Here is a 27,381-nt window from a genome sequence, read left to right on the forward strand (position 1 = left end):
GTCTGCCAGCGCCACCTCCGCCAACGCAGGGCTGTGTCTAGGATGGAGGACAAGCATTCTGACCCAGGAACCCCCTCAGGCCTGCTCTCCAGGACAGGGAGGAGGGCGTATTCAGTCAGTTAGTCAAAGAGCCAATGGAGATTAAACATGTGCTAGTCTCTGTTTTAATTACTGGGGTTTCATTCATTCATTTATTGAGTTCCATTGTAAAGCCCTGTACAAGACAGACATCTTCCCTGCCCTCAAGGTTCATACAGGCTCTTAGGAGAGACAGTTTGAAAAAACAACCAGCAAGCAGATAAGATATATAGGGAAAAGGTTAGCTGCAGAGAGGAAAGTAAAATAAGAGTAAGGGGATAGCTTGGGAGGCAGTAGATGCTTTAGGCAGGGGATTTGGGGAGGGTCGCTTAAACTGAGTCCTGAATGATAAAGAGGAGCAGTTATGTACACATTCAGGAGCAAGTGTGTTCTAGGGAGAGAGAATAGTAAGCGCAAAGGTCCTGAGGTGGGAAGGAGCCTGGTGTGAATGAAGGGTAGTGTGCTGGAGTGGAGAGAACTGCAGTGACATGGTAGTGTGGACCAGTGGGTGGCAGGGAATCTGATCCCCATTTGACAGCAGGAAACCAGGGTTCCAGAGGGAGAAACTGGTTGAGGAAGTGATGGCGCCTGGGCTTTTTCCATTCAGCCATGTCTGACCTTGAGGCCTGTGCACTCTCTTGACTGTTTTGCTCTGATTCTAGTCTGATACCTCCTGTGGAGTTGAGTGGCTGAGCCTCTGCTCTCACAGGGAAGCAGTAGCTCTGGCAGAGGCAGAACCAGGTGGGCCTGGACTGGAAGCTCTTGACCTTTGTTTTTGCTATACCACCTGTGAGCATTCAGGGCCTGGGAAAAGGAATCAGTTAACCCCAGGAGGCCCTGATACAAAATTCTCCTAGGCTTTCCTCTGTCAAGCCACGAGTTCTTCAAGGTAGCAGCTAGGCCTGATTTTGGGGGGAATTACATAAGTCTAGCCTGGCATAAGTAGATTCTCCATGCACATGTTGAGAAATGCATCCATTTCCCTGCTCCTGGGAGGACTGGAAACGGGAATGGGAGAATGCTTTTTGGACCTTGTTTGTGCTGGATTACAAGCCTCTGGCCGCAGCAAGGTATTTGTGATCTTAGCAAAGCCTTAGGCTGTGAGTGGTTCAGAAAGGTCTAGCTTGAGGCTTGTGGGCAGATGTGCCTGGGTAAGTGAACAGGCAGACAGGTACCCACTTATGAACTGGTGAGCCTCGCAGTAACCTAAGATTTAGTCTGAGCAGGGCAGGCAGCGTGGCTTTCCTTACAGTGGTGAGAGTGTGAACTCTGACATCAGAGTGCCTGGGTTCAAATCCCAGTCTTGTCATTTCTTGGTCTTGTGACCTTGGCTGACTCGTTTAACCGCACTGTGCCTCAGTACCCTCATCTGTAAAACAAAGGTTATTGTTGCACCTGCTTCACAGGAGACGCGTGAAAGCTCTCAGAACCTAGCCTGGCTCTTAGTAGCACTATTCGGTGTTAGTGTCAATATTTAGGGAATCACAGGTGGTTCCTTGGATCCTCTTCCCAAAGTCTGATCTGCCTGTTACCAGCTGTGTAGCCTTGCCTCAGGCTCTTCATCTGGAAGCCTCAGTTTTCTCATCTGCTCAAGGGGAATGCAGTCACTTCGTGTGCTTGGATTGGACGCGGCAAGCATGGGCGAGGTAACTAAAGCACGGTGGTAGCTTTGAAAGATGAACAGTGGCCCACGTTTTCTGATCTCTGTGTTGAGAGCTGCAAGTTTGTTCTTTCCTGAGTCCTGCTGTGCATGCTGTGTGGTGTAGGTGCTATGATTTTGTCCATTTAACAGAGGGGGAAACTGAGGTAGCTCAGAGAAGTGAGCCAGTTTGTGAGTGACAGGATCAGGGACGAGGTTTCAAAAAACTGCTGTTCCTTTTGAAGACCAAACAGGATGCAGGGCAAATTCTGCATTTCATTTCTGGTGTTCACATGTTCCCAGCATGTCTTGCTTTCCTTTTATCTTTTTTTCCTTATTGATCATAAGTGTAAAGCTCAATAGATTTTTACATTATGTATGCCCTTGTGAAACTGTCACCCAGATCAAGATATCGAGCTGTTCCAAGTGCTCCAGCATTGCCTTCATTTCTGTCACTTTTCCCAAGTCATCATCCCAGCCGGCTGTCGTGGGAGCCCTGTCTGTGAGACGTGACAGTTTGGGTAACAGAGTTTGGTCATTTTAGAGTGTGAAAGGAAGGGAACAGAGAAATCAAAAGCTTGCAGGGCCAAGGTGGGTGGAGAGGGTGTTTTTCTTTTAAAATACATGGGTGGTTTTAAGGAGAAATTGAAGCAGCCCGTTCAGACAATTGTTTTGGTATCTGGCCCCAGGTCTGTGGTTCCTAACATGACTTGTGATATTATTTTAAGTGGGCAGATGGCTTTTTGATAGCTTCTTTATCTTGATCTCAGCTCTTGCAAAGGGGCGGTTGGTGCTCATTGCAAGATCAGCGATAAGATTTTCTTTGTAGGTCGGTGGCTTTCTTAACGAGTACATTTCAACTTATTATTGTTTCAAAACTTGTGTGCTGCCGGTGACATGGAGCGCTGTTGAAGAACAGCTGCTCCCTGTGACCCAGCCCTCTTGGGAGATGGTGGAGGATCTCAGGGGATAGCCTCAGCCTGTGGGAGCCCCGATGCAGAGGGCTTCCTGTTCAGGGAGTATCGGCTGCTGGCCCACTGTGTACGGAGCGCAGCCACGTCAGGTGGGGGCATGGAAGGAGTCTGCTAGTCCATCAGGAGACAGCTCAGAAACCGAAATGGCTGCATTCCTGGCTTTGTTGGACCAGGCCTTTGATAACCCTTAGGCATAGAGATGATCCATCAACAAGCATTTATTGAGGGCCTGCTATGTGCTGGGCACAGTGCTAGGTTCAAACAGGGCCAAAGCTGCAGACGGGCGCTAAGATGTCAAAGGGCCTCTGGTGGAACAGGTGGGAGGGGCAGGTCCAGAGGGCTTGTTGTAAGAGACCTGGCGGAGACCCTGCTGAGTATTTGCATGCCCAGTCTCATCTAATCCTTTCACCATTCCCTGTGAGATAGACTGTTTTGTTCCCTCTTTTCTGGATGAGCAAACTGAGGCTCCCAGATTTCAAAATCCTAGGGCTGGTGTGGGGAGGAGTCCTCCAGGTCTGCCTTGGCTTAACACCCTTGGGAGGTGTCCTATTCCTCTTAAAAATAAAGACCAAGAAAACCTCAGGCACCCCCTGCCCTCTCCCCCAGTCTGGCCCCCATGGCTGCTAGTCTTACCTCACGCCATCCTCTGCCTTCTGAGCTTCTGTCACCGTGGTCTTTCCAAGGTGCTTTGCCCCCTTCCTGCCCCAGGGCCTTTGCCCATGCTATTTTCCTCACCAGGAATGTTGGCCCTGTGTCTCTTGCAGTCTCCTCATTTTCATCCTTCAGATGAAGGATACAAGAGTGCTTCCTCCTGGAAGCCTGCCCATCCCAGCCTCCTCAGGCCCCATTTGGAAAAAAAAAATGTTTAGAGCACTGATCAGCCAAGCAGGCAAGCCCTGTTAGAGAAAGTCCTATAGCAGAGCAGATGGGCATTGCCACAAATCCAGGGTCCCTTCCCCCCCTGCCTGGCTGTCCTACTGTATTATTCCCATCCACTCTTGTCTCCTCCCTGAGGTGACTCTTTTGAATGTTCTTTACCTTCAGACTTTCTGCTTAAAAAAAAAAAGTAGAAACCATAAGAATGGACTCCCCACGACTTGTAGCCCCCAAACCTACAAACCAGTGCCCCTCCCTTGTGTTACAGGAGAGGAGGGGGCCCTTTTTCTCCCTCAGGCTGGAGTCTTGACTCTTGCCCTGGGTTCCCTGGGATCCGTTGTTCTGTCACTCGCTCCAGAACCTGACAGAAGCAGTTACCCCATTCTCTCCCGGTAGCTTTTCACTGTCCTCCTTGCCTGAGCCTCTCTATTGGCATTTATACCTGCCAGCATCTCTGTTGTCTTAAAAATCTGTCCTTTGACTCCACCTCTGTCCCCACTGCTCCTGGCCAGCACCCAATCACCCTCCTACCTTTCATTGCCAACCCCCCTCTTAAGAGTTGCCTACACTTGTCTTCTCCACTGGCTTCCGTCCCCTGCACTTATCAGATTCCATAGCTTGTTTTTTATTTTGGTGTTCTTGAAGTGGTTGGGCACTCCTGCTTACTACACTCTCTTCCCTTGCCTTGGGACCACCCTCTGCTGCTTTTCCCTGAACTGTCTGGCCCTTCTTTTTCTTGTTGCTGTTTCTTTCAGCCTCATATATACAAACTCAGTGTCTCCGCTTGGCTGATGTCCCACAGATGCCTCAGACTCCCCTTGTTCAAGATTGAATCCCATCACCTCCTCCGCCCCCGGAGTCCTGAGCAGCTTCTCACTCTCCAACCCTTCCCTTGCTCATTTTCCTTCTAAGCATCCTAAACCCTCCCTGACCCTGTAGTTTGGGCCATGGCCCCTTGTTCTAGTGCATTCTTTCCTCTTCTGAAGGCCCTGACCTCAGTTTGCAGTTAGACCTTCACTAGGGGATTACTGGATGACCTCTGCCCTTCTAGACTGTAAGCTCCGTGAGGGGTAGGGACATGGTCTGCTTTTGTTCATTGCTGTATTCCCACAGGGCCTGCCATGGTGCCTGGCACTTAACAGGTGCTCAATAAATGTTTGTTGAAAGAATGAGTGTGAGTATCTTTTTTTGATGTCTTCCTCCACACAAAATTGTAAGCTTCCTAGTCATGTTCGCTCACCCCGGCATCTCCAGGGTTCATCACTGGGCTGATGCACAGTAAGGCCTCAGCGATTTTTAGCCGTACTTGTAGGTGAATGGATGGGGACCCAACTTGCTCTCCAAGTTGGCAGCCTTAGGGGAAATCAGAACAATCGAAGTCGACACAGGACGGGCCAGGGCTCATCTTAGTTGTCTGGAGAGTGAGGGTTTTAGTGTGAAAGTGGTCCTTTTTTAGTCCACAGAAAACTGGTACGCATCATGGCTAAGGACGTAGGCCTGAGGCCACGTGTTATGAAAGTGGCTGAGCCGGGATCTGAGCCGGGCGGTCCTGCTCTGGTACCCCAGTTCTCAGCTGACGTGCCAGGCTGGGTGATGTGTCTTCCCAGCTGCGCAGTGCTGGGCAAGTTGCTTTCCTTTTCAGGGCCTCAGTTTCTTTCAGTGGGAACTTGGAGGGGATCACTGTTCGTTAAGCACTTTACAGGCGATTTAAAAATATTTCCTCAATCTGCCCAACAGCTCCCTGAGGGAGGTATTACTATGACACCCTCTTCACAGATGAGGAAACCGAGGCATAGAGAGGTTAAGTAACGTGCTCCAGGTCACACAGCTGGCAGATGGCAGAGCCAGGGTTATTCAGAATGGCCTTTATTGAGACGTGAAATCAATTTACTGGATTCCAACAAACATTTAAAAAATAGCATAGGAAATAATCAGAGCACATCACAACATGCAGTAAAGGTAAGTGTTGTTTCATTCAAAGAACAACCGGTTTTGAGGTTTTCAGTTATATATATATATGTGTATGTATTTACACATGTCTGGGCATGTGCTGGGTTATGATGTAAAATGTATTTCTTACTGTGGGTCACGGCCAAATGAATGAAGTCATTGCTGAAACAAGCTCATAGCACCATAAACTGCTCAGCTCCCTCCCCTATGGACTGTAAGTCCCAGAGCTGACACCAACACAGACTGTCACTGGGGAAGGCAGAGCAGTGCCCCACATAACTTGGTGGCTTTCACAGCCTCCTTCAAACCCTGTTTTCTTCAGAAAGCAGATGGCTTAGGGTAACTGGGGTTCCAAGTATCTCAGGCAGGTTTCTGACGCCACCGGTCCCCTTGGAGTCAGCAGTATCTTCAGGCTGACTGCCCGGGAGCTGGGGTCTGCTGAGTTTCCCTTTGGGTTTCAGTGTATGACCCACTTTGGGCTAGCCAGGTTCTTTGAAAACCGGAGTGTTGGGGGTGCTCTCAGAGGACTCAGGCGGGTGGGTGGCGGCGGTGGCGGTGGCAGTGATGTGACTGCTCTGAAAGTCGGCTTTGCTTTTCTCCGTGGGGCTCGTCTGCCCTTGCTTGCTCACTCTCTGTGGCGATTCACTTTTGGATACTGTCTCGGCTGGCCTAGGCTGGGACCCACGGCACTTTCTGAAATCTCACCCCCTGGTCTCCCTAGGTGCCGTCTGAGGTCATAGTTCACAGAGTTTCCTGACGGTAGGAGGAATTTTCACGCCCAGGAGACAGGCATGCAGGCCTGACAGGGCCCCTTCTCCGCCACCTGTCTTGACTTGTTCTCAAGAGCACCCAAAGGATGCATGCTCAAGAGTTCCCCTGGTCTGTGTGCTCCAGCCCACTACTGCCCACTGCCCTGGAGGCGAGGCCACGTGGCGTTTGTGGGGTTGATGCCAAAAGGGCAGGTTTCCTTCTCGAAAATTAGCAAGCACATTAGAGATACAGTTTTGTTCTTAATCTCCTTCCTCGCCATATTTCTAAGAACCCCTCTTCTCTGTTACTGATTCGTGAGTCAGTAAACATTTGTATTCCATTTCTTTCACCATCCTCCTTTTGATTAAGGTCAGAGCTGCCCCTGAATATTTACTGTGAAAGACAGTTCAAGGATATTTAGGTTTTTGTTTTTTTTTTTTGTACACAGTTTCAAAGACTGTCTTCAAAATGGAACCCTCTTTGGATGTTATCAGCATGGTGTGTAGTTAGCAGTTAGAGGGGGCAGAGACACGGTTCCTTGAGCCTCGGTTTCTGCATTTGTAAAAGGGTGTTGCTTTGAAGGATAAATGCAAAGGTTTTCAAATGACTTGGTGTATCAATGAAAAGGGCCCACATTGCAGGAGGTGAACAATAGATGCTTGTCTCCTGCTTTCATCTCTCGGACTTTGGAGGTGGGGAGAGTGACCCGTGTACTTCTGCTGACTTTGTGGATCTTGGGATTGGCTGAATAGCTTGACCTGATTTTTGGATGCCCTCTCCTGCTTCTCACCCTCCCCGGCTTTGGAATAGATGTTCTGGGGGCTGAAGGATTTGTTTTCGTATCTTCCCAGGAGGAGGGTTGCCTTGCTGTTTGTGGGTCTTCTGGAGGATGCTTGCTTTAGGAGATCCTAGGAAGAAGACATTTTCTTTAATGAAGGACCTCACCAGCAAAAGAAATCAGTAGAAATTGTATTGGGCCACAAATCCAAATTTTTGTAAAACCTGGATTTTTGACCCACTCAGGGGACTGGTGCAGGACTAAACCAATTGGCCCCAAATCCTCTTTTCTCAGCCGTGAGAAGCAGGAGTTGATGGCTGGGCTCCTGGAATCACCCACGCCGTGCCCTATAGTATTCCGATTCAAGTACCTTTGGTGGGATGCGTGAGCCCTAGTCTGTGGTGAAAGACAGATGGTCCCTTCCGGAGCTTCCAAACGTCTAGATCCAGGTACCTGGTTCAAGCCTCCTCCGAGACGGTGCTAGTAAAAGCACTTCTTGCAGCCACTTCTGTGTCTGGTGGTCTCCTAGCCACATGTCTCATGAAGGCGGTGAAACTGGAAATAAATAGGTGGGCAAAAGGCAGGACCAAAGCAAAGCTTGAATGAAGCTGGAGGCAGGGAGCTTGTCCATCATTGCTGTCTCCCTCTATCTACTCTGGAGAGGACTAAAGACGGGGCTGTGATAAGATCCCAGCCTCCCTCATCCAAGAAGCAGCAGTTTGCTGGTTTCGAGCAGACTTAGGAGCCGAAAGGCCTAGGTTTCCATCTTCACTGCAAAGCCGTTTGACCTTGAGCCATTTATTCGGCTTCTGTTTCGCCATCTGTAAGAGGATAATAATACTGCCTGCTTCAGAAGAGTACCTATCTCAGAGGGTTGCCGTGAGGGTTAGATGAATAAATGTGAAGCTGTACCATGAAGTAGCATAGGAAGCACTATATTCAGGTCAGCTAGTGATACTGTTTCTGTAGGTAATTATGAAGGTTGTCGATTATGTGTTTTCAAACAGTTGCAGCCGCTTCCAGAAATGTCAACAGCATCTTGTTCCTTCTAGGGAAGAAAAAAGGTCTGAGCTGTGGCCTCAGCCCTTCTCAGGTCTCCGCACGTGTTTTAGTTAATGATTCCCTCATTTGCCTTAATCTGTAAACAGCTGATACTCATTTGTGAGAAGGAGAACAGCGATTTCTCCTTGATCCTCATGACCCCACCCCTGGCCAGGACTGGCTGAAATATGCTTGGTTTCTGCCACTCCGACCTTGGGGTCTGGCTTGCCTGGTGAAGGAGGAGAGAGACCAGCAAATACCTACGGTTGATTCAGCCCGTGCTCCGTGTCAGGCCCTGGGTTTGTCTGGCTTGATGTGTCATTTCTCTTGACTGTCCTGTGCAGGGCGTACACATCCTGACTCCCCCTGTGCTCCATTTTCAGGTGAGGAGGGTGAGGCTCAGGGAGGTTCAGTGACCTGCCAGGCTGATATGGTGGTGGGTGGAGGGTTGGCGGAGGGACCTAGGCCTCTGTGACTCTGGGTTACTGCCTTTTCTGCTGACCTCCTTCCCGTTCTCCAGTTGCTTCCTTCCCTTTGCTGCTTCCTGTGTCCCACGGTCCTCACTCGCCCTTTCTTGGAAAAGATGGTTTCCTCCACAGCCAGAAATACACCCTAGGGAAATGATCCAAACTGTTCCTTAAGCTGTGCCGGATGATGTCTGCTGAAGTCAGCTTTGTGGGAACAAAATGAAGGAGACAACCTAGCTGCCCAGTAGGAAGGGAATGGCTCTGTAGCAGCCATTTCAGGTGTTTACAAAAGTATATAATGATGCTTCTTACTGTTAAGCGGATGCTTCTTACTGTGAAATTATGCCCGCAGATTTCGTAGAATGTGTGGAATGAAATTTTCCGAGATGGTAATGGTGGTTGCCTCGGGCTGAGACGTGACTTTTTCCCTGCTTCCTGGTGCTTTCCTATATTTTGTACGTTTTCTGCGAGTGTGTAGGACTTTATGATTAGAGGATAGCAAGAGGCAGCAGAAGAGAAAACAGCAGCTGGCTGGTGAAGGTGGGCCAGCACAGAGGCTCAGAAGGGACTGGCGGGGGGTCAGAACCAGCCTTTCAGGGCATCAGATCCACACCTTTTCTCCTCCGCCCCACAGGCCTAACGAGGAAGAACTGAGGATGAAGAGGGCGGAAGAAAGTAGCCCTGCTGTGGGTAAGCATCTGGCCGGGAGCGGGAGTTTTAGCTTGTATTCACCATTTCTACCCCTTCCTTTTCTTTCTCTACCAATTAAGAGGCACCCTCTGCCTTAGACTGTCACAGCAAGCTTCAGAGGCAATTCTGCTGATTGGCTCCAAGAGCAGATTTTCTTAACCAAACCAGGCCTGCTTATATGCCTGCCTCGCCCCAGTGCTGTCCTCTTTTTTCCAGCAGAGCGTCCCAAGGTCCGGGAGTCAGTGGGTCCCCTGGTGGCCCCCACCCCTCTCCGTCCATGGCCCCAGATGACACTTCAGGTAAGCAGACCCTGGCAGCCTCTGGATGGACGACCTGATGGGAAGCCAGATGGTGGGGGCTGACTTGCTCTGGGTCTACCTTAGTTTAGACGGAGGTCCCCCAAATCAGAACCTGGTAACGGAGGGGTAGAATGCAGTTACCGGGCTTATAGGACTGTCATTTGTTAATTTAGCATACGTTTATTGGGCTCTTGTTCTGGGCCAAGCACTGTTACGGATGCTGGTAATACAGTAATGACCAAAAACACTGTCTTCATGAGGCTAAGTAAGCAACATTTTAGTGGAGTGAGACGTCATAAAACAAAGTAGTAGTTAAAATATATGATATTTTAGATGATGGTGCATGCTAAGAAAAAAAATAAAGGGATAGGGAAAGAGAAAGTGTGGGGAGGGGGTGAAGGGGGATGTTTGCAAGTTCAGATTGGGTGGCCAGGGAAGGCCTTAGTGGTCAGTGAGATTTGAGCAAAGATCTGAAGAAGGTGAGAGAGTGAGGCACGTGGATAACCAGGGGAAGAACATCCCAGCCAAGTGCAAAGTCCCTGAGGTGGGGCCGTGGCTAATGTGTGTGAGGAACAGCGAGCAGTAAGTGAGGGGGAGCGGCAGGAGGTGAGGTTGGAGAGGTGGTGGGGGACAGACTGTGTAGGGCCCTGTGGGCCATGGAGACGGCTCTGGCTTTTACTCTGAGTGACAGGGGAGCTGCCGGAGAGTCAGGAGCAGAGGCAGGCTGTGATCAGACTTAGGATTTAACCAGTTCCCTCTGGCTGCCGGGAGGCAAATAGACCACAGGGTTGAGGGCAGAAGCTAGGAGACCTTGAGGAGGAGGCTACTGCAGTGGTCCCGGCGAGCAATGCCAGTGCTGGCAAGGAGATAGATTCTAGAGGTGTATTTTAGAATTTGTGTGTGTTTTAACTTTTTATTAAAAAGATTTTCAAACATATAAAAGTAAAGAAACCAGTATTATGAACCCACATAGCACAACTTCAGTTTGTATTTCAGAAAATTAAGCACTTTTATACACACACACACAGCCATCATCACCCTTCAGAAAATTAACAGTAATTCCTTAGTATCATCAAATATTTGGTTAGTGTTAAAGTTTCCTTGCCTCATAAATGTTTTAGGGTCCAAACAAGGTCAACACATTGCATTTGGTTGATGAATCTTCTTAGATTTTTAAATCTCTCTCACTTTTCCTGCAATTTATTGAAGAAATCTTGTTTGTCCTGTAGAGTTTCCCACAGTCTGGATTTGGCTAATTGCATCCACATGGAAACACATTTCTTACTCTATTTTAATTAATTAATTCCATTTAATTAATTAGATCTAGTATTAAATTTAATTTATTAATTAATTTTATTAAGTTAATTTATTAAATATAATCTATTATTAATTTAAATAGAATTGATCCTATTTAATTCCATTTCTACTTTATTAACTGGAATTCTCTAAAGAAAAACTTTCTCACATCAACTATTTGACTGTCTTGATATGTATGTTCATGTATAACTGAAAAATTGTGCTCTACACTGAAATTCGACACAACATTGTAAAATGACTATAATTCAATAAAAAAAAGTTAAAAAAAAAGAAAAAAAACTATTTGACTACCTTGAACATATATACCTTGAGGGTATATAGATTGTGTAGAAAAAGCTGGATGAATACTTCAAATTTTTCCCTTTTATTTACCAGCTTTCAGAAGAAATGAACATCTCCAAAGGTGACCAATGAAAGGATTTTGGTTTTGGAGTATCATTATTAGTTCATGAACTTTAAACATATTTGATGAGTTTCAACCTACTGCATTTATTTATTTTGATGCTTAAATTGAACTCTCTGGCCAGTGGGAGCTTATTTAGATTGGCTCCAGAGGTTTTTTTGACACATCCCCATCATTCTTTGAGCACTTCCTCACATTTTGCCATGTCAGTGTGTCCCAGGCTCATCTTTTATTTTCCCTGCCCCAAACCTGGAAACAGTCATTTATTTTAGGAGCCCTGATTCCTTTTAGTGGCGAATGGTATTAAGAAACCAAGATCTGGGGGCTGAGAGTGCCTGTTGCTGTTAGATTGGTCATGGTTTCTCGGCCAGGGCTGAGAGTGCTTGTTGCTGTTAGATTGGTCGTGGTTTCTCGGCCTTGTCAAAGGACAGAGCTAAGAAATAGATGGTTTTAAAAGAGAAAATACATGAATTCATATGGATATTCTGGATATGTTTTGGAGGTCAACCAACAGTATTTACTGATAGTCACTCACCAAATGTTGGTGCCCACTGAATTCCTCAGCTTTTATGATCAGCAAGAAGCCCTCTTTTATTCCATCTAATTTTGTTATTTTAATGTAGACATAGTCTTGGGAGTTAAGAGAATTATAGAGTGCTCTTTAAGGAGTTTTCATGTGGGAACACCTGTGGGGCTGAATTTGGGCTGTCACCAGTTCTCACTGACTCTGCTTGTCCCATCCCCTCCTCTACTTCCTACCTTCCCTTTCTCTCCACCCCACCCCTACTGGCTCCAGGTTTCTGAAGTTACAGTGACCGGCAAACCCCCAGAGGAAGGTGATGTCCCCAGAAGCAGTCCGCCAGTGGCTTTCACAGAAGTTCCCCGGGCACCAGCCATCAGGATTCCCCTCTCTTCCTCTCTCTGTGGCCTGGGTGGCTCTCCCAGGGACCAGGCCTCAGGGCCCGATGCGAGTGAGGGGGCAGCCGGGCCTCTCCTGGAACCCAGCCAGCGACAGGTGGAAGCCGCGTGGGAAGTGTCCAGCGAGAATGGAAGGGGCCGAAAGGACTCCGTGGTGGGGGCTGTTAAGGATGAGCCCTCCAGGGGTCTGGAGGCTATGAGTGGGTTGGAGGAGCTGCTTGGCGAGGACACCATTGACCAGGAGCTGGAGCAGCTCTACCTGTCCCACCTGAGCCGCCTGCGAGCTGCTGTGGCTGCTGGTGGGGCAGGAGGTGGGGGGGAGGGCCCCACAGATGGGGGGTTGTCCCCCAGCCACCCTCTGGGCATACTCACGGACCGCGACCTGATCTTAAAGTGGCCTGGCCCTGAGCGGGCCCTGAACAGTGCCCTGGCTGAGGAGATCACACTGCATTATGCCCGGCTGGGGCGTGGTGTGGAGCTTATCAAGGACACCGAGGACCCAGATGAGGATGGGGAGGGGGAAGAGGGGCTCTCCATTATACCCTCCAGCCCAGAAGGGGACACCCCCAAGGAATCGCCTCCAGAAATCCTTTCTGGGGTCCGTTCTGTGGTAGCCACTGTAGGAGATGTGTGGCTCCCATGGGCAGGGGGCTCGGGATGCGACAGCCCTGCGGTTCTGGGTATAGAGGGTCAATTCCCTGGGGCTCCAGAGAAGGGGATGGGCAGGGACACTGACTCTCTGCATATGAATAGGATGATAGCTGGGGTGACTGGGTCCCCGGAGGGGACAGAAGCCCGGATGGAGTTTACCACCGGGACAGCAGACAGCTTGGTTCCTATATCCAGCAGGGAGCCAACTGCTCCAGTCCTGCGGGGGCAAAATCTCCCCCTCCTTGGTCCCTTGGGGGCTGAAGTCTATCCTTCCAGCCTGGCCAGGCCCCATGTGAGCTCCCAGGATGAAGAGGGTTCAGGCCCAAGCCTTGAGCCCCCAAAGAGGTCTCCTACCCGAGCAGCCTCTGCAGAGTGTGTGTGTATATTGCCTCCCCAGCTCCGGGGGCCCTTGACTCAGACTCTGGGGGTCCTGGCTGGGCTGGTGGTGGTCCCTGTGGCTCTGAACAGTGGTATGTCCCTCCTGGTGCTTGCGCTGTGCCTCTCTCTGGCCTGGTTCTCATAAGAGCCGCTCGTGAGATCAGCAATAACAGGCTTCCCCCTCTCTGGGGTCTGGGGAGGGGCAGCCCCTGCACTGCCCCCTCCCAGAGAGTTCCGATGGGATGTGTGGCCTGCACAATGAGGGGTTCTTTGCTTCTGAGAAAGCTCAATGGGAGAGAGGCCTTCCTGTCCCTGAGCTCTCCAGTCAGCATGGCACTCCCTGTGATGATACCAGTGGAGAGAAACAGCACGGGTAGATGGTGTAAGTGAAAACTTGCAGAATGGAACCGGGCATGTCTTCCCTTCCCCCGCCCCACCCCAAGCCTGTATTTATTTTTGTATAATTCTCTGGATGAGGGAGAGTGGTCATGAGCTGGTCTTGGGGCACAATTACCCAGAGATATATTTATTAACAGCCAACCTGTGCAACCTGCTGGAGCTTTATTTTTAATTTAATTTATATAGAGTACCTATTATTATATGCCACAATAGAGCTCTATGAGAAACGATGTGTCTTGCTGTGCAGTGTCTGGGCCTGAAGGTGCAGGGTGGTTACGTTCTGTGGGAGGATCACGGTGGGGAGTAGCGGGTGGGATGGAATGTGGTCATCCCCGCTGCTGCTGCTGCTGCTGCTTCAGTATGGCCCTGAAGATCTGGGTCACCTCATCTTGTGGTACTAATCTATGTGGTCTTTGTGGGGCAGGTCCTTTGGTCTTTCCCACATTCTGTCAGGGAGGAAGAGTGGTGGCCACATGAATGTTTGGTGTCACACACTGGGTTGCAGTGGTGGATGTGGTCAGCTGTGGATGAGGGGATATTGGTTGTGAATCAGCCACATGCCTTTGAGGCTACTGGGGTGGGGGGAACCAGCCTTGGACACCAGCAGGGAGAGCCCTCTGCCCTCAAGACTGGGAAGGCCTCAGGACAGAAGACTTAATGTGCTGTGAAAAATTCATATCAGAGTTTCTGTCCACAGACATTGCATTCTAACTCAAAACAGGAAACCCAGAAGCTCTGAAAGAAAGGAAAGATAGATACACTGCATGCAAATAAAAAAACTCAGCATAGCAAAATAAAACACCCCATATTTGTTTACTTCCCTTTACAGCAAAACTTTCTACTAGTTTTTTTCAGTTCTTCTCCAGGGATCCAGTACTTTTCTGAAACAGCCCTGATCAGATTTTTTGCCCAACCACTTGAGCTTAAGTGCCAGAGTCACTGATGATATTTACATTGTTCTGTCAGCGATCAGCTCTCAGACCTCATCTTACTTGACCTATTCGTCGCATTTGACACAGTTGACCATCTCCTCAACCTTGAAATCCTTTCTTGGTTTCCAGAATACCACACCCTCCTAGTTTTCCTCTTTTCTCACTGCCTCACTTGCCACTCTTCTGGAACAGTGCCTGGCACATAGTAGGTGCTCAGTAGATACCTATTGAATGAAATAAGTAAACAAACGGATGTGGGGAAATATAGAGACATGGCTAGAGGACTTAATCGGTCGTTCAGTAGTTACAGCTTGGGTCAGTTCCACAAGCATTGACATCTGCTCTGCTCTGAGGACACAGAGGAAGGAGCTCATGGTTCAGCAGGGGAGATAGAGAAAGAGTTTCAGTGCAGTGTGGTTAGTGCATTAGTAGTGATGGTTCCAGTGAGCTGGGGGTGTGGGAAGGAGCCCAGGACAGATGCTCAGTCCAGTGCGGGGACTCTGGAAGCCTTCTTGGAGGATATGGTGCCTGAACTGTCTTTTAAAAAACAAGTAGGGATCCACCAGGCAATGAAGTGGAAGAGAGGGCAAGCAGTCTGATCAAAAGGAATAGCGTTGCAGAGGTCTGGAAGTGGAGAACAGCTAGTGAAAACAAATTCAACACACCCATATTTCACCTTTCAATGAGGATACTCTGACTTTGTTAAATGTCAAAGTCCAGGCGTGTGTCTGTGGCCTTTCACTGATGTGATCATTTGCTAAGTGTCCCCCCCCTCCCCAAAAGCAACTTTATGCCAATTGGGTTGAAAATTAGATAAAATGGACAAATCACTACAGGCATATAACTTGTTAAAACTGTCTCCAAAGAAGAGAAAAACTTGAGTAGTCCTATAACCATTAAAGCAACAGAACTTGTAAGCCAACGGTTCTCAGACAGAAACTATGGAACCAGATGGCCTCACTGGTGTAACACTCCAGGAACAAATAAATCCAATTTTACAAAAGCAGTTGCAGAGTGTAGAAAAAGAGCATTCCTAATTCATCTTATGGGGCTGATATAACCTTGACTAAAACCTGATGAGTGAAAAAAGAATTATCAGCAAACAATCTCAAGAAAATAGGTGTAAATATTTTAAGCTAAATGCTAACTGCCTGTCTATAGTTCAGGCTACTATAACAAAATAGTGTAGACTGAGTGGCTAATAAACAGCAAGCATTTATTTCTTAGTTATGGGGGCTGGAAAGTCCAAGATCAAGGTGCTGGCAGATTTGGTGTCTGGTAAGGGCCAACTTCCTGGTTCATAGACGGTTGTCTCCCCACGGTGTCCTCACATAGTGAAGGGGCAAGATTGCTGTCTGGGGTCTCTTTTATAAGGGCACTAATCTCATTCGTGAGAGCGCCACTCTCATGACCTAATCCCAAAGGCCCTACCTCCTAATACTGTCACACTGGGGATTCAGTTTCAACATATGAATTTTGAGGGGACACAAAACTTCAGTCTATAGCACTGCCGAAGTCCAGTATATTATAAAAGTATGATCATATTGGATTTATTCAAAAGCTGTGATGTGGTTTAACATTTGAACTCAATCAGCCTAATTTGCCTCACAGATTAAAGTCATCTGTCCTCTCCTAGCCTTAGTTCCTCATTCATAAAAGGGGACCAATGCCCACTGGGCTTTGGAGAAAACATGTCATGTCCCTCACTCACGACCACATTTGATTAATCTAGTAATCCAGGCAATGTGGTAGGGTGAGCAAGAGGAAGGGCTCTGGAATGACACAGTCCAGGACTAAATTTCTGCCATGTCACATGATAGGCAAGTTACTCAAGCTCTCGGTACCTCCCTTTGCTCCTCTGTCATCAGGGATAATAACTTTCCCTCCTCACAGGGTCATGGTGGAGGTTAAATGAGATAACATATTCACCTGGGGCAGTGCCTGGCTGAGCAAGTAAACATCAGCGGTTATCAGCCCCCTCTTACCATCACTGTCATCCACAACACATCGTCCCCACTCTCAAGTGCATGTATGATTATAGTGGTGGAGAATGTGCAGGGTGGGGGCCTCCTTGTACCCTGGGCCTCTTCCCCGCCTGCCCCCTTGAGAAGCACTGGGTCCCAACACACCCTCCGCAAGGGAACTGCACCCTCCTCAGTCTCCCTCTGCCTCTGAGGTTGACTAAGGGCACCAGGCCACCAACTTATCCTGGGGCACCATCTTGCAGAGGCCACAGGACTGGGCATTTCTGACAGAAGTGGCGGCCTGAGAAGGAGGAAGGAAGGGAGCAGGGAGGACGTGTGTTTCTCCATCTAGCAGCTTCCTATTAATGATGTAACAAATTTATGACAGAGTGGCTTCAAACAACACAAATGGACTGAAACATTATGCTGTACACCAGAAATTGACACAACATTATAATCTGACTATACTTCAATAAAAAAAAAAAAGAAAGGAAAACAACAAAAGAACCTGAATACAAATGTACTATCTTACAGTTCTGGGGGTCAGAAGTCTCACAAGGTATCCTCAGGGCTGCTTGCCTTCTGGGCTTTCTGGAGGCTCTAGGGGAGAAATTAATTTTCTTGCCTTTGTCAGCTTCTAGAGGCAGCGTGCCATCCTTGACTCATGGCCCCTTCTTCCATTTTCAAAGGCAACATAGCCAATTGAGTCCTTCTCACATCAAATCACTCCCTCTATTTCCTGACTTCTTCTCTCACTTATAAGAACCCTTGTCATTACATGGGGCCAACCCAGATAATCCAGGATCACCTCCCCATCTCAAAATGTGTAAATTTAACTACATCTGCAAAGTCCCTGTCACCAGGTAAGGTGATATATTCCAGGTTCTATAGTTTAGGACATGGGCATCTTTTGGGGGGCATTTTTCTGCCTGTCAAACTCCCCCCTTCACCAGGCTTTTGTGGTGACAGCCAGTGTCCCCACAATGGAGCCATGGAGGTAGAAAGATGGGTCTTACCCTCAAAGGGAGCAAGGTGCCCTCCCCATGGGGGAGAACAGCATGTCAACAGTTCATTAAGCAGCAAGTTAATTCAGATTGAGTGATTCTTGTAATAATAATAACAACACCATCAACATTTACCTCACAGTTACTCTGTGCCAGACACTAGCTGATCCCTTTACGGGAATCATGCTTTTCTCATACCAACTGCATGATGTAAATTCAGCTTTTATCACCAGTATACAAATGGGCAAACTGAGGCCCTGAATGCTTTCCATGTTCTCATCAGCCCTGAGCACAGTGATTTGCAGAGACCTTCCTGGTCTTCCTCACCCTCCTTCTCCTCATTAGTAAGCCCAGTATCTTGATCTTGTGGTTCTCTGCTCTCTGTCCTGAGCTCTCAGCCCTCAGCCTGGCTGTTACCTGACCACATCCTACAATCTGTCCACTTCCCATTTTGGGTGCTTTTGGTGTAGGGTGAGTCCATGTCCAAACCTGAGCTTCCTGCTAAGTTAAAGTGACCTCTTCCTTTCATTCATGGAAGCCTGACTGCCTTGGTCCCAAGGTGAGTTCTTGGTGTCACCAGGCACAGTTCAGCCAGGCATGGTCCATGTAACAGCAATGCCCACTGTTACCAGCAGGGGGCGCCCCACCCCGGAGACTGGGAAGGCTTCAAAGACGACAGAGGAGGGACAGAGGCTTAAGCATTCACACCTGAGAGGGTCACAGGCCTCTGGGTGTGTGAGCCCCAGACCTGGGTGTCCCTCGGAGCCTCCTTCTCTGTGTGTGGACAGCTGGGAGCAGCTTAGGGCCAGCTCTGCCTCTTCCTCCTGGAGGACCCTGGTTTTAGTGCTGTTCATGGTCTTACACAGATGGCGTTCCTCCCCCTCCTGCTCTTCTTCCTCTTACCAGAAGCTCACCTCTGTGGTTAAAGAGACTTTGTCATATTTTTCTCCTTTTTCTCATTGAAATGTTTCATTATATGCCTTTTTCCACAAGATGGACTGGCTCTGCGGCCTGGACCCCAGGGCCAGTCCGGCTACAGCCTGAGGGCACAGCCCTGGGTCCTGATGGCACTGGGGGCAGACCCAGCAGAACCCAGGCTTTAGGAAAAGGCTCCCAAGTCCCCATTCAGGTCCTGGCCAGCTGCCAGCTCTGCCTCCACCCAGTCCCCTCCCAGGGTCTAGAACCCCTGCTGGGGCAAGTAGACGCACCACAGTTACTGGTCTGGGGAGACACAGGCCTGGAGGAGGAGGCAGCAAAAAGCTCCATGTGATTTGAGAGGATGCACTGCTGCAGGCTGGATGAGGACCACGACCCACAACCCGCCTGCTGACCTGACCTGCTGTGGGGCTGCAGGCCCAGCCCCTGCCCTCTCTGCCCTGTCCCCTCACCTGCACAGGGGACACAACTATGCTCCCAGCATGCAGGGGGTGCTCATGAAAGGAGGGGGATCTGAAGAGATGAGACAGATTTGCCCAAGGGGAGGAGGAGTGGGTCGGAGCTGGTGGGGAAGGTCTGACGTGGGCCACCTCATGCCTGACCGGGAGCTGCCTTCCTGGAAGGGCTCAGGGCAGTCAGGCAGCTGGGGAAGCTCTGAGATCAGAACCCTGGGCCAGGCCCCCTTGAGGTCCTCTCTGGAGTGCTCTGGGGTGGCCAGCCGCCTGTGTCACAGGCTCCTTCCTGTTTGTCCCCATCTTTGCCCTTGGGGAGCCCCGAGATGAGCTCAGTGAGCTCCCTGTCCCAAAGGTCACTGAGACCCATCAGCAGTCATTAGGGTCATGAGTTGTCATCACAACAGCCCCCGGTGAGCACTCGTGTAACTTCCAAACAGAGCTCACAGGCTTTGAAGTGATTCTGATGATGTGTCGTCATTTATTACAGCCAGAGTGTGTTCAGTCATTCTCTATTGGATGGTTAGGTAGCGTGTGATCTACTTGTTTACCATCTTAAACTAGCTGTGGTGAGCTTTCTTGTGCATATATGTAACCCTGGAAGAAATACAGGAAAGTTTGTAACAATATTTGTAATAGCAAAAAACTGGAAACAACCCAGTTATACATCAGTAGGAAAAGCATAAACAAACTGTGTTATATGGACACCATGGAATACTACACAGCTTTGAGATGGAATGAACTAAACTACACACAGACAAAATGTTAAGTGAAAGAAGTCAGATACAAGAGAGGACATGCCATAGAATTCCCTTTATATACAGCTCAAAAGCAAACAAAATGACTGGTTAGGCACACATACACCTGTGTTAAAACAGTTTTACAGAAGGCAAGGATTGTCACCTGCATGATTGACAAAATTTTAAACATTGATTTAAAAAATGCTCATACAGTAAAATTGACCTTGGGGGTTCTGGGAGTTTTAAACCACGTGTGGCTTCGTGTAACCACCACCACATTCAGGGTACATGACTGTTCCATCACCCTACAGGACTCCCTTATGCTGCCCCTTCATAGTCACACCTTCACACACAAATATGGTCAATTGATAGTTTACAGAGGGATGTCTCTCCCCTTGCCAATACTATGCTGTCTTGATTATTGTAGCTTTATAGCAATTCTTAAAATCCTTGTTAATCTTCCAATTTTGTTACTCCTTTTTAAAAATTTTTATTTATTTTATTTATTTTTTGAAAGGGGGAGGTAGTAAGGTTTATTTATTTATTTACTTATTTTTTAAATGGAAGTACCAAGGATTGAACCCAGGACTTCGTGTATGCTAAGCATGTGCTCTACCACTGAGCTATACCCTCCCCCCCTCAATTTTGTTGCTGCTTTTCAAAGTGATTTTGACACTTGAAATTCCTTTGTTTTTCCACATACATTTTAGAATTAATTATTCTGTATTTACAGAAAAAATCCTACTGGGATTTTGACTGGAAGTGCATTAAATCTATAGATCAGTTCGGGGACAATTGACATCTTAACTATATTGAATCTGGCAACCCATGAACACTATATTCACTTACTTAGGTCTTCTTTTATTTCTTTTTCTTTTTTTACAGTTTGATAACGTCTTTTTTGTCTTGATCTTTATTTTGTATTTTTTATATATTTTTTGAAGTATAGTCAGCTTACAATGTTGTGTTAATTTCTGGTGTATAGCACAGTGCTTCAGTCATATAGGAATATACATATATTTGTTCCATATTCCACCATAAGTTACCACAAGATATTGAATATAGTTCCCTGTGTTATATAGTATAAACTTGTTGTTTATCTATTTTATATATAGTAGTTAGTATCTGCAAATCTTGAACTCCCAATTTATCCCTTCCTACCCTCTTCCCCCGCTGGTAACCATAAGTTTGTTTTCTATGTCTGTTGAGTCTGTTTCTGTTTTGTAAATAAGTTTATTTGTTTTTTTTCATTCCAGATTCCACATATAAGTGATATCATATGATATTTTTCTTTCTCTTTCTGGCTTACTTCACTTAGAATGACAATCTTCAGGTCCATCCATGTTGCTGCAAATGGCATGATTTTATTTTTTATGGCTGAGTAGAATTCCATTGTATAAATATGCCACAACTTCTTTATCCAGTCATCTGTTGATGGACATTTAGGTTGCTTCCATGTCCTGGCTACTGTAAATAGTGCTGCTGTGAGCACTGGGGTTCAGGTGTCCCCCCAAATTAAAGTTCCTTCTGGATATGTGCTCAGGAGTGGGATTGCTGGATCATATAGTAAGTCTATTTTCAGTCGTCTGAGATGTCTCCATACTGTTTTCCACAATGGCTGCACCAACCCGCATTCCCACCAACAGTGTAGGAGGATTCCCCTTCCTCCACACCCTCTTCAGCATTTATCGTCCGTGGAACTTTCAGTGATGGCCACGCCGACTGGTGTGAGGTGACACCTCACCATAGTTTTGACTTGCACCTCTCTGATAAGTAGTTCTCATTGGAGAACTGTTTTCCTAGGTCTGCCCGTTTTGGGACTGGGCTGTTTGTTTTCTTCTTATGAAGTTGTATGAGCTATTTATATATTTCTGGAATGGGGCTGTAAACAAATCTCAGTCCTGTCTATGAGGTTGCAGAGCCCCTAGGTACAGTATCAGGTTTTGACCTCCGCTCTGCCTGGGAGCCACACATCAGAGAATATTGTGGCTGTGGCTGAGCCCCGCCTCTCTCCTCCCAAGGACGTGCCAGTACTGGTGCTGCAGGTCTGCGGGGACAAAGGCTACGGTGCCCGTCCCCCCCAGGGCACACCTGTAGTGTTGCTTTGCTTTTTTTTCCCCTGTATTTTATGGAGGACCCAGGTTGTTCTTCTCTGTGTACCCTCCCAGCAACGGCACACAGCACACTGCAGTCCCCTGAGGTTGCCTCTGTACAGTTGGCCCGAGTTCTCTGCCCAACTCGGGCAGCCTGTTCCATCCCACCCCTGCTGGTTTGCGTCTAGGGCTGGGGGTCGCAGGGACCTTTTGTGCCCGTTTAACTTAGTTCTGTCTGTCAAGGGCTGTTCTGTACAAATCCGAGCCTCAGAGGTTCCCCCTCTGTCCCGCTGACCTCTCCGTTGGAGATGGGGAGACCCAGTGAATGAGCGCTAGTCCTCCTTTGCCACTCCCTCCTCACGGGACCAGTCCCGCACTATTTCCCTTTTTCTTCTTTCTTTTTTCCTTTTCTCCTACCAGATTTGTGGCTAATTTGTCTTTTGAAGAAGGCGATGTTCTGTCAAAGTTCAGCAGGTGTTCTGAGAGGATGGGTGGGTCTGTGGATGGAACTCTTGGTGTATTCTTGGGAGAGGGTGAGCTACAAGCATCCTTCTACTCCACCATCTTGGCCGCTCCAATCAGAATTTACTCTTCTAACAACATTCATATATAACATACAGCAGTGTTAATTATGTTTCTCATGTTGTACGTTGCATCCTTAGTACTTATATTATAACTGGAAGTTTGTACCTTTGACTACCTTCATCCAATTCTCCCTCCCCCCACCTCTGGTAACCACAAGTCTGATCTCTTTTTCTATGTGTTTGTTTGTGTTTGAAGTATAATTAACCTAAACCCTATGTTAGTTCCTAGTGCATAATATGGTGACTTGATATTTACATACGTTATACAGTGATCACCATGAGCCTTCTTTTTATTAGTATTTATTTGGTATATCTTTTTGCAAACTTTATATATATATATATATATATATATATATATATATATATATATATATATATATATATAAAATTATATTTGAAGTCAGTTTACTGTTGATAGCATATAGCTGGGTCATGTTTCCTTTTTTTTTTTAACCCATCCTTAGAATCTTTGACTTCCAATTGGTGTGGTTAGACCATTTACATTGTTTTAGATGCGAGCATTAATTTTAATATATTAAAAACAACCATCATGCTTTTTCTTTTAAAATTGATTCACAAATTTTGCTTAGTGCAATCTTATCCAAATTTAGAAGTGGTCTTGATAATTCCTTTAACAATAATAGTCACAATGGGGTCCTGCGAATGAGGTTTTAGTAAGCTGACACATCATTAAAAGTTATTTTAGGTTGTCACAGATCATGAGAAATTATGAAAAATGGCAAGTCTCTCAACTGAAAAGGAGATAAACTACCAAGTATATTTTAAAAACATGATTGATGAGCTTGCTTTTAATTAAAGACAGAAACATAAAATTATAATAAATTTTGCTTTGAGTATAAGTGAAATATTTAATTAGGTTTACTTATTTACTTTTGATGGAGGTACTGTGGATTGAACCCAGGACCTTGTGCATGCTAAGCATGCACTCTACCACTAAGCTATACCCTTCCCCCTGAGTATAGGTGAAATATTTAAGTTTAAAATAATGTAAATTTTACATTTACTTGTCAGGTTTTCAATATTTTTCAGCTACTTCAGTGTTGTTGGAAAAATTAGCCATTAAAACTTCATAAAAGCATGCATGAACTGGAGAGCATTTTTGCTTTTTACCTCGGGTTCTGGTTCCAATACAACTCAGAAAGTGGATCCCAAACTCATTCTCTTGGAAGGGCCTGATATTTAGTATTTAGTGTATTCACGTCCCAACTGAAGTCATCTCCCTATTCTCTGAATTTGTGTTTGGATTTCTCCCCAGAAAAATTCTTGAACTGACAAACATGTCCCTGAAAAGCCACACAAGTCTCCCTCCTCACCACTCAGCCTGATGAAGAAGCTTCTGACTCACTAGAGTTGGTCTAGAACATTTACATTTAATGTAATTACCAGTATGTTTGGGTTTATGTGTACCATTTTACCGTTTGTTTCCTGTTTTTTCCCTTGGTTTATTATTATTATTTTTTGTCTCTCTTCTTTCTTGCTTTCTTTTGGGTTTTTTAACATCTTTTAGTATTCCTTTAAAATGTATCTATTATGTTTTTTTTTTTTTCAGTTTTCAGTTTTATGAGGTAGAATTGTTAAAATTTGCACATATATAATATATTGCATGTAAATACATATACATAATATATTGCACATATTTAAAAAATTTACCTATATGTACTGTTCATTGTTTCTAAGAATATTTAGAGCTTTAGCTTTTTTTTGAAAAAAGTTATTAAATTTATTTTTATCTGTTTTAATTTTACAACATATTTTAAGTGAAATTAGCGTTATAAGTTAAAGAAGGCAGGAAACAAAATTTAGCGTAATAAAGCCTTAGAAATAATCAAAAGCACTAAGAAAGTCTTTAAAAGAAAATAAATAAATTGTGTTTATGAAAAATGTATGCTTGATAGTAAATAAATGACAGAGTTCATTGATATTAATGCCAACTTTACATGGACAATACTGGAACTATTAAAAAGATTTATCTCAACTGGAAATCACAAAGCCTGTCACATCTATGGGCCAGAACTAAACTCCAAAATCAATTCTTTTCCTATACTGATATAATAGCATTTTTTTTTCAGTTTTCAGTTTTATTAGGTAGAATTGTTACAGTTTGACTGCACATATACAATGTATTGCAAGTAAATACATATACACAATATACTGCACATATTTTTAAAATTTACATGTATATACTGTTCATTGTTTCTAAGAATATTTAGAGCTTTACCATTTAAAATTTTTTTTGAGCTTTTTTTATTGAATTATAGTCAGTTTACAATATTGTGTCAATTTCTGGTGTACAGCACACTTTTTTAATCATACATGAATATACATATATTCATTTTCATTTTCTTTTTCACCATGAGCTACTACAAGATCTTGAATATATTTCCCTGTGCTATACAGTAGAAACTGGTTTATCTATTCTATATTTAAATGTCTGTATCTACAAATCTTGAACTCCCAGTTTGTCCCTTCCCACCCCCCCTGCCCCCCTGGCAACCACAAGTTTATATTCTATATCTGTGAGTCTGTTTCTGTTCTATATTTAAGTTCACTTTTCTTCTTTTAGCACATCAGTCTTAGTTTTTTTTTTATCTTTTCTTCAATTTATATTAACCCTGGGAATTTTTGTTTTGTTTTGTTTTTTCTCTCTCTTTCTTTCATTCATCTCTTTCCTTGTTTGTTTTATTTCAAGCATGGTTTAACTTTTCACTAGAGCAAGAGTCTAAAAAGATCAGAGTAAGGGTAGAATAATAACCTTTGTGACAACTGTCAGTTATTCAACATAGAATATGTTATTTCCCAAGTAATGTTTAAAAACAGAATTGGAGAATTACACTTGAATTTGATTCACCTTGCAAAATCTCAGAAAAAAAATAAAGATCCATCCTGTAATTTTTTTCTTTAATGTAAAAATGCTTCTGAAACCCAAAGAGAATAGCTCTTTGGAATATTCTTTGACTTTGAACTATGCGGAAAACTACTTACAAGATTTAGGGGAGCCTTATCTTGAATTAGGCAGCTAGTAATCAGCTATCACCATAGTACTGATAGTAGTATCGGGGAGCTCTGGAGATGAGGTTTAAAATATCAGGTTGCTCCAAACAAGAGTTTAAGGACAAGAAAAATTCAGTTATCCTTGTTTCATCATTATTATATAGATGTTAGATACTAGGGAAGATTTTTCTTTTTCTTTTCAGAGAAATAATACTCTTTTGGAGTTTAGTGTTGCTAAACTCTTGTAGTTTTTGCTTGTCTGTGAAATTCTTTACCTCTCTTCTATCCTAAAGGATAGCGTTGCTGGATAGAGTATCCTAGGCTGCATCTTTTTTTCATTCAGGACTTTGAATATATCTTGCCACTCCCTTCTGGCCTGCAGTGTTTGTGTAGAGAAATCAGCTGAGAGCCTTATGGGGGTTCCCTTGTAACTCACTCTTTGTTTTTCTCTTGCTGCCTTTAGCATCATTTTGTTATCCTTGACTCTGGCCATCTTTATTATGATATATCTTGCTTATGATATATCTTGCTGTGGGTCTGTTTGGGTTCTTCCTGTTTGGGACCCTCTGAGCTTCCTGTACTTGGATATCTGATTCCTTCTTTAAGTTTGGGAAGTTTTCAGTCATGATTTCTTCAAATACCTTCTCAATCCCCTTTGCTCCCTCTTCCCCTTCTGGAACCCCTATTATGTGTAGACTGGCATGCTTTATATTATCCCATAGGTCTCTTATATTGTTTTCATTGGTTTTTATTTTTCTCTCAGCTCTTCTTTTTGGATGCTTTCTGTTAACCTGCCTTCTAGGTCACTTATTCATTCCTCTGCCTTATCTAGCCTGCTTTGTACAGCCTTTAGATCAGCTCTCATCTCAGCAAATGAGTTTACCAATTCTACTTGGTTCTTCTTTATAGCTTCAATTTCATTTTGACACATGTTTTATCTCTAAATCCTATCTTTTTTAGTTCCTTCAGTAATTTGATCACTCCTTTTTTGAAATCTTGATCTAGTAGACCATCAATGTCTTTTTTATTGATTGTTCTTTCAGGGGATTTTTCCTGCTCTTCTAATTGGGAGTGGTTCCTCTGCTTCTTGATCTTGCTCATCTCTCTCTGGCACTGTGTATTAAGGAGTATCACTTATCTATTGTGGTCCTTAAGGACTTTATTTATCTATCTAAAGCATATTCAGGAATAAAACTTTTTTAAAAAGAGAGAATTTTAAAAGAAGTGAGAAAGAAAGGTTTGAAAACAGTGTATAATCAATAACAGAAGAGCAAGTTGAATCAGGCTAGCACTCGAGCTGAGACGTCTTAAAAAAGAGGGGGATGTGTTCTCATGGAGACTGTGCACTCTTAATGATTTTATCATGATGTCTTTCTGTCTTTGCCCTGTTTTGTGAACTCAGCTTGCTGCTTCCAGAGGCCCTCGTTGGCGCCCCTCGTCTGTGATGCTCCCACTGCCTGTCGGCAAGCAGATCACACCCCCTCCCAATGTTGTGGTCAGGTGGTGTGCTCTTACATGGTGGGCAGGCAGGTCACTCCCCCTCCTGATGACGCAGTCAGATGCTGTGCTGAGGCGAGGCAGGTGGGCAAATCGCACCCCCTTCCAGCACCACAATCAAGTTCTGCGCTCCTGCCAGCAAGGCGGGTGGCCACCAGGCCTCTCCCAGTGCCTAGTCGCTCCCCTGCTATGGGCAGCTGCCCGCGCCACCTTGGGTCATCCCTCCGTACACGGGTTTGGGGAAGAGGGAGGAACAGCCCCGCCCCTGCTCCAAGCCAAAACTCAGCTCCTTGTTTGTCTTGGCAGAACAAGTTCTCTGAGGTACCAGGGCAAAAAGATCCTATATTCCTCGGGCTTTAAACAAGTCTCATTCTCTCATTTGAGGCTGCTAAACTTTTAGGTACAGATTCAGGTTTTGACCACGTTCCCGCCTGGGTGATAAACCCCAGCGGATATGGCGGCAGTGGCCGAGTTCTGCCTCTCTTCTCCAGAAAACCTTCCGTGGGTTTTCAGAGATGGCGGTAAGGCCCCTTTTCCCCTCAGGGCACGTCAGCCTTTT

The 27,381-nt window shown here is 45.7% G+C and overlaps 1 protein-coding gene across 4 annotated transcripts in view; it reads left to right on the top strand.

Annotated features, from left to right (window-relative positions):
- PPP1R3F (protein phosphatase 1 regulatory subunit 3F) overlaps positions 1–13,838 on the top strand; it is a 15,289-nt gene extending 1,451 nt beyond the window's left edge. The window contains exons 1-4 of one of the 4 annotated variants that reach the window (XM_032474805.1): positions 1–8,469; positions 9,188–9,243; positions 9,460–9,542; positions 12,059–13,838. In XM_032474805.1, the coding sequence (XP_032330696.1) occupies positions 9,210–9,243; positions 9,460–9,542; positions 12,059–13,354 (1,413 nt within the window). In that variant the 5' untranslated portion in view covers positions 1–8,469; positions 9,188–9,209 and the 3' untranslated portion in view covers positions 13,355–13,838. The remainder of the gene's footprint in view (positions 8,470–9,187; positions 9,244–9,459; positions 9,543–12,058) is intronic. The other 3 variants (XM_032474806.1, XM_032474804.1, XM_006195967.3) reach the window with 3 other exon arrangements.
- Positions 13,839–27,381: the final 13,543 nt, after the last annotated feature.

Source organism: Camelus ferus, chromosome X (assembly GCF_009834535.1).
Source record: "Camelus ferus isolate YT-003-E chromosome X, BCGSAC_Cfer_1.0, whole genome shotgun sequence".
NCBI lineage: Eukaryota > Metazoa > Chordata > Mammalia > Artiodactyla > Camelidae > Camelus > Camelus ferus.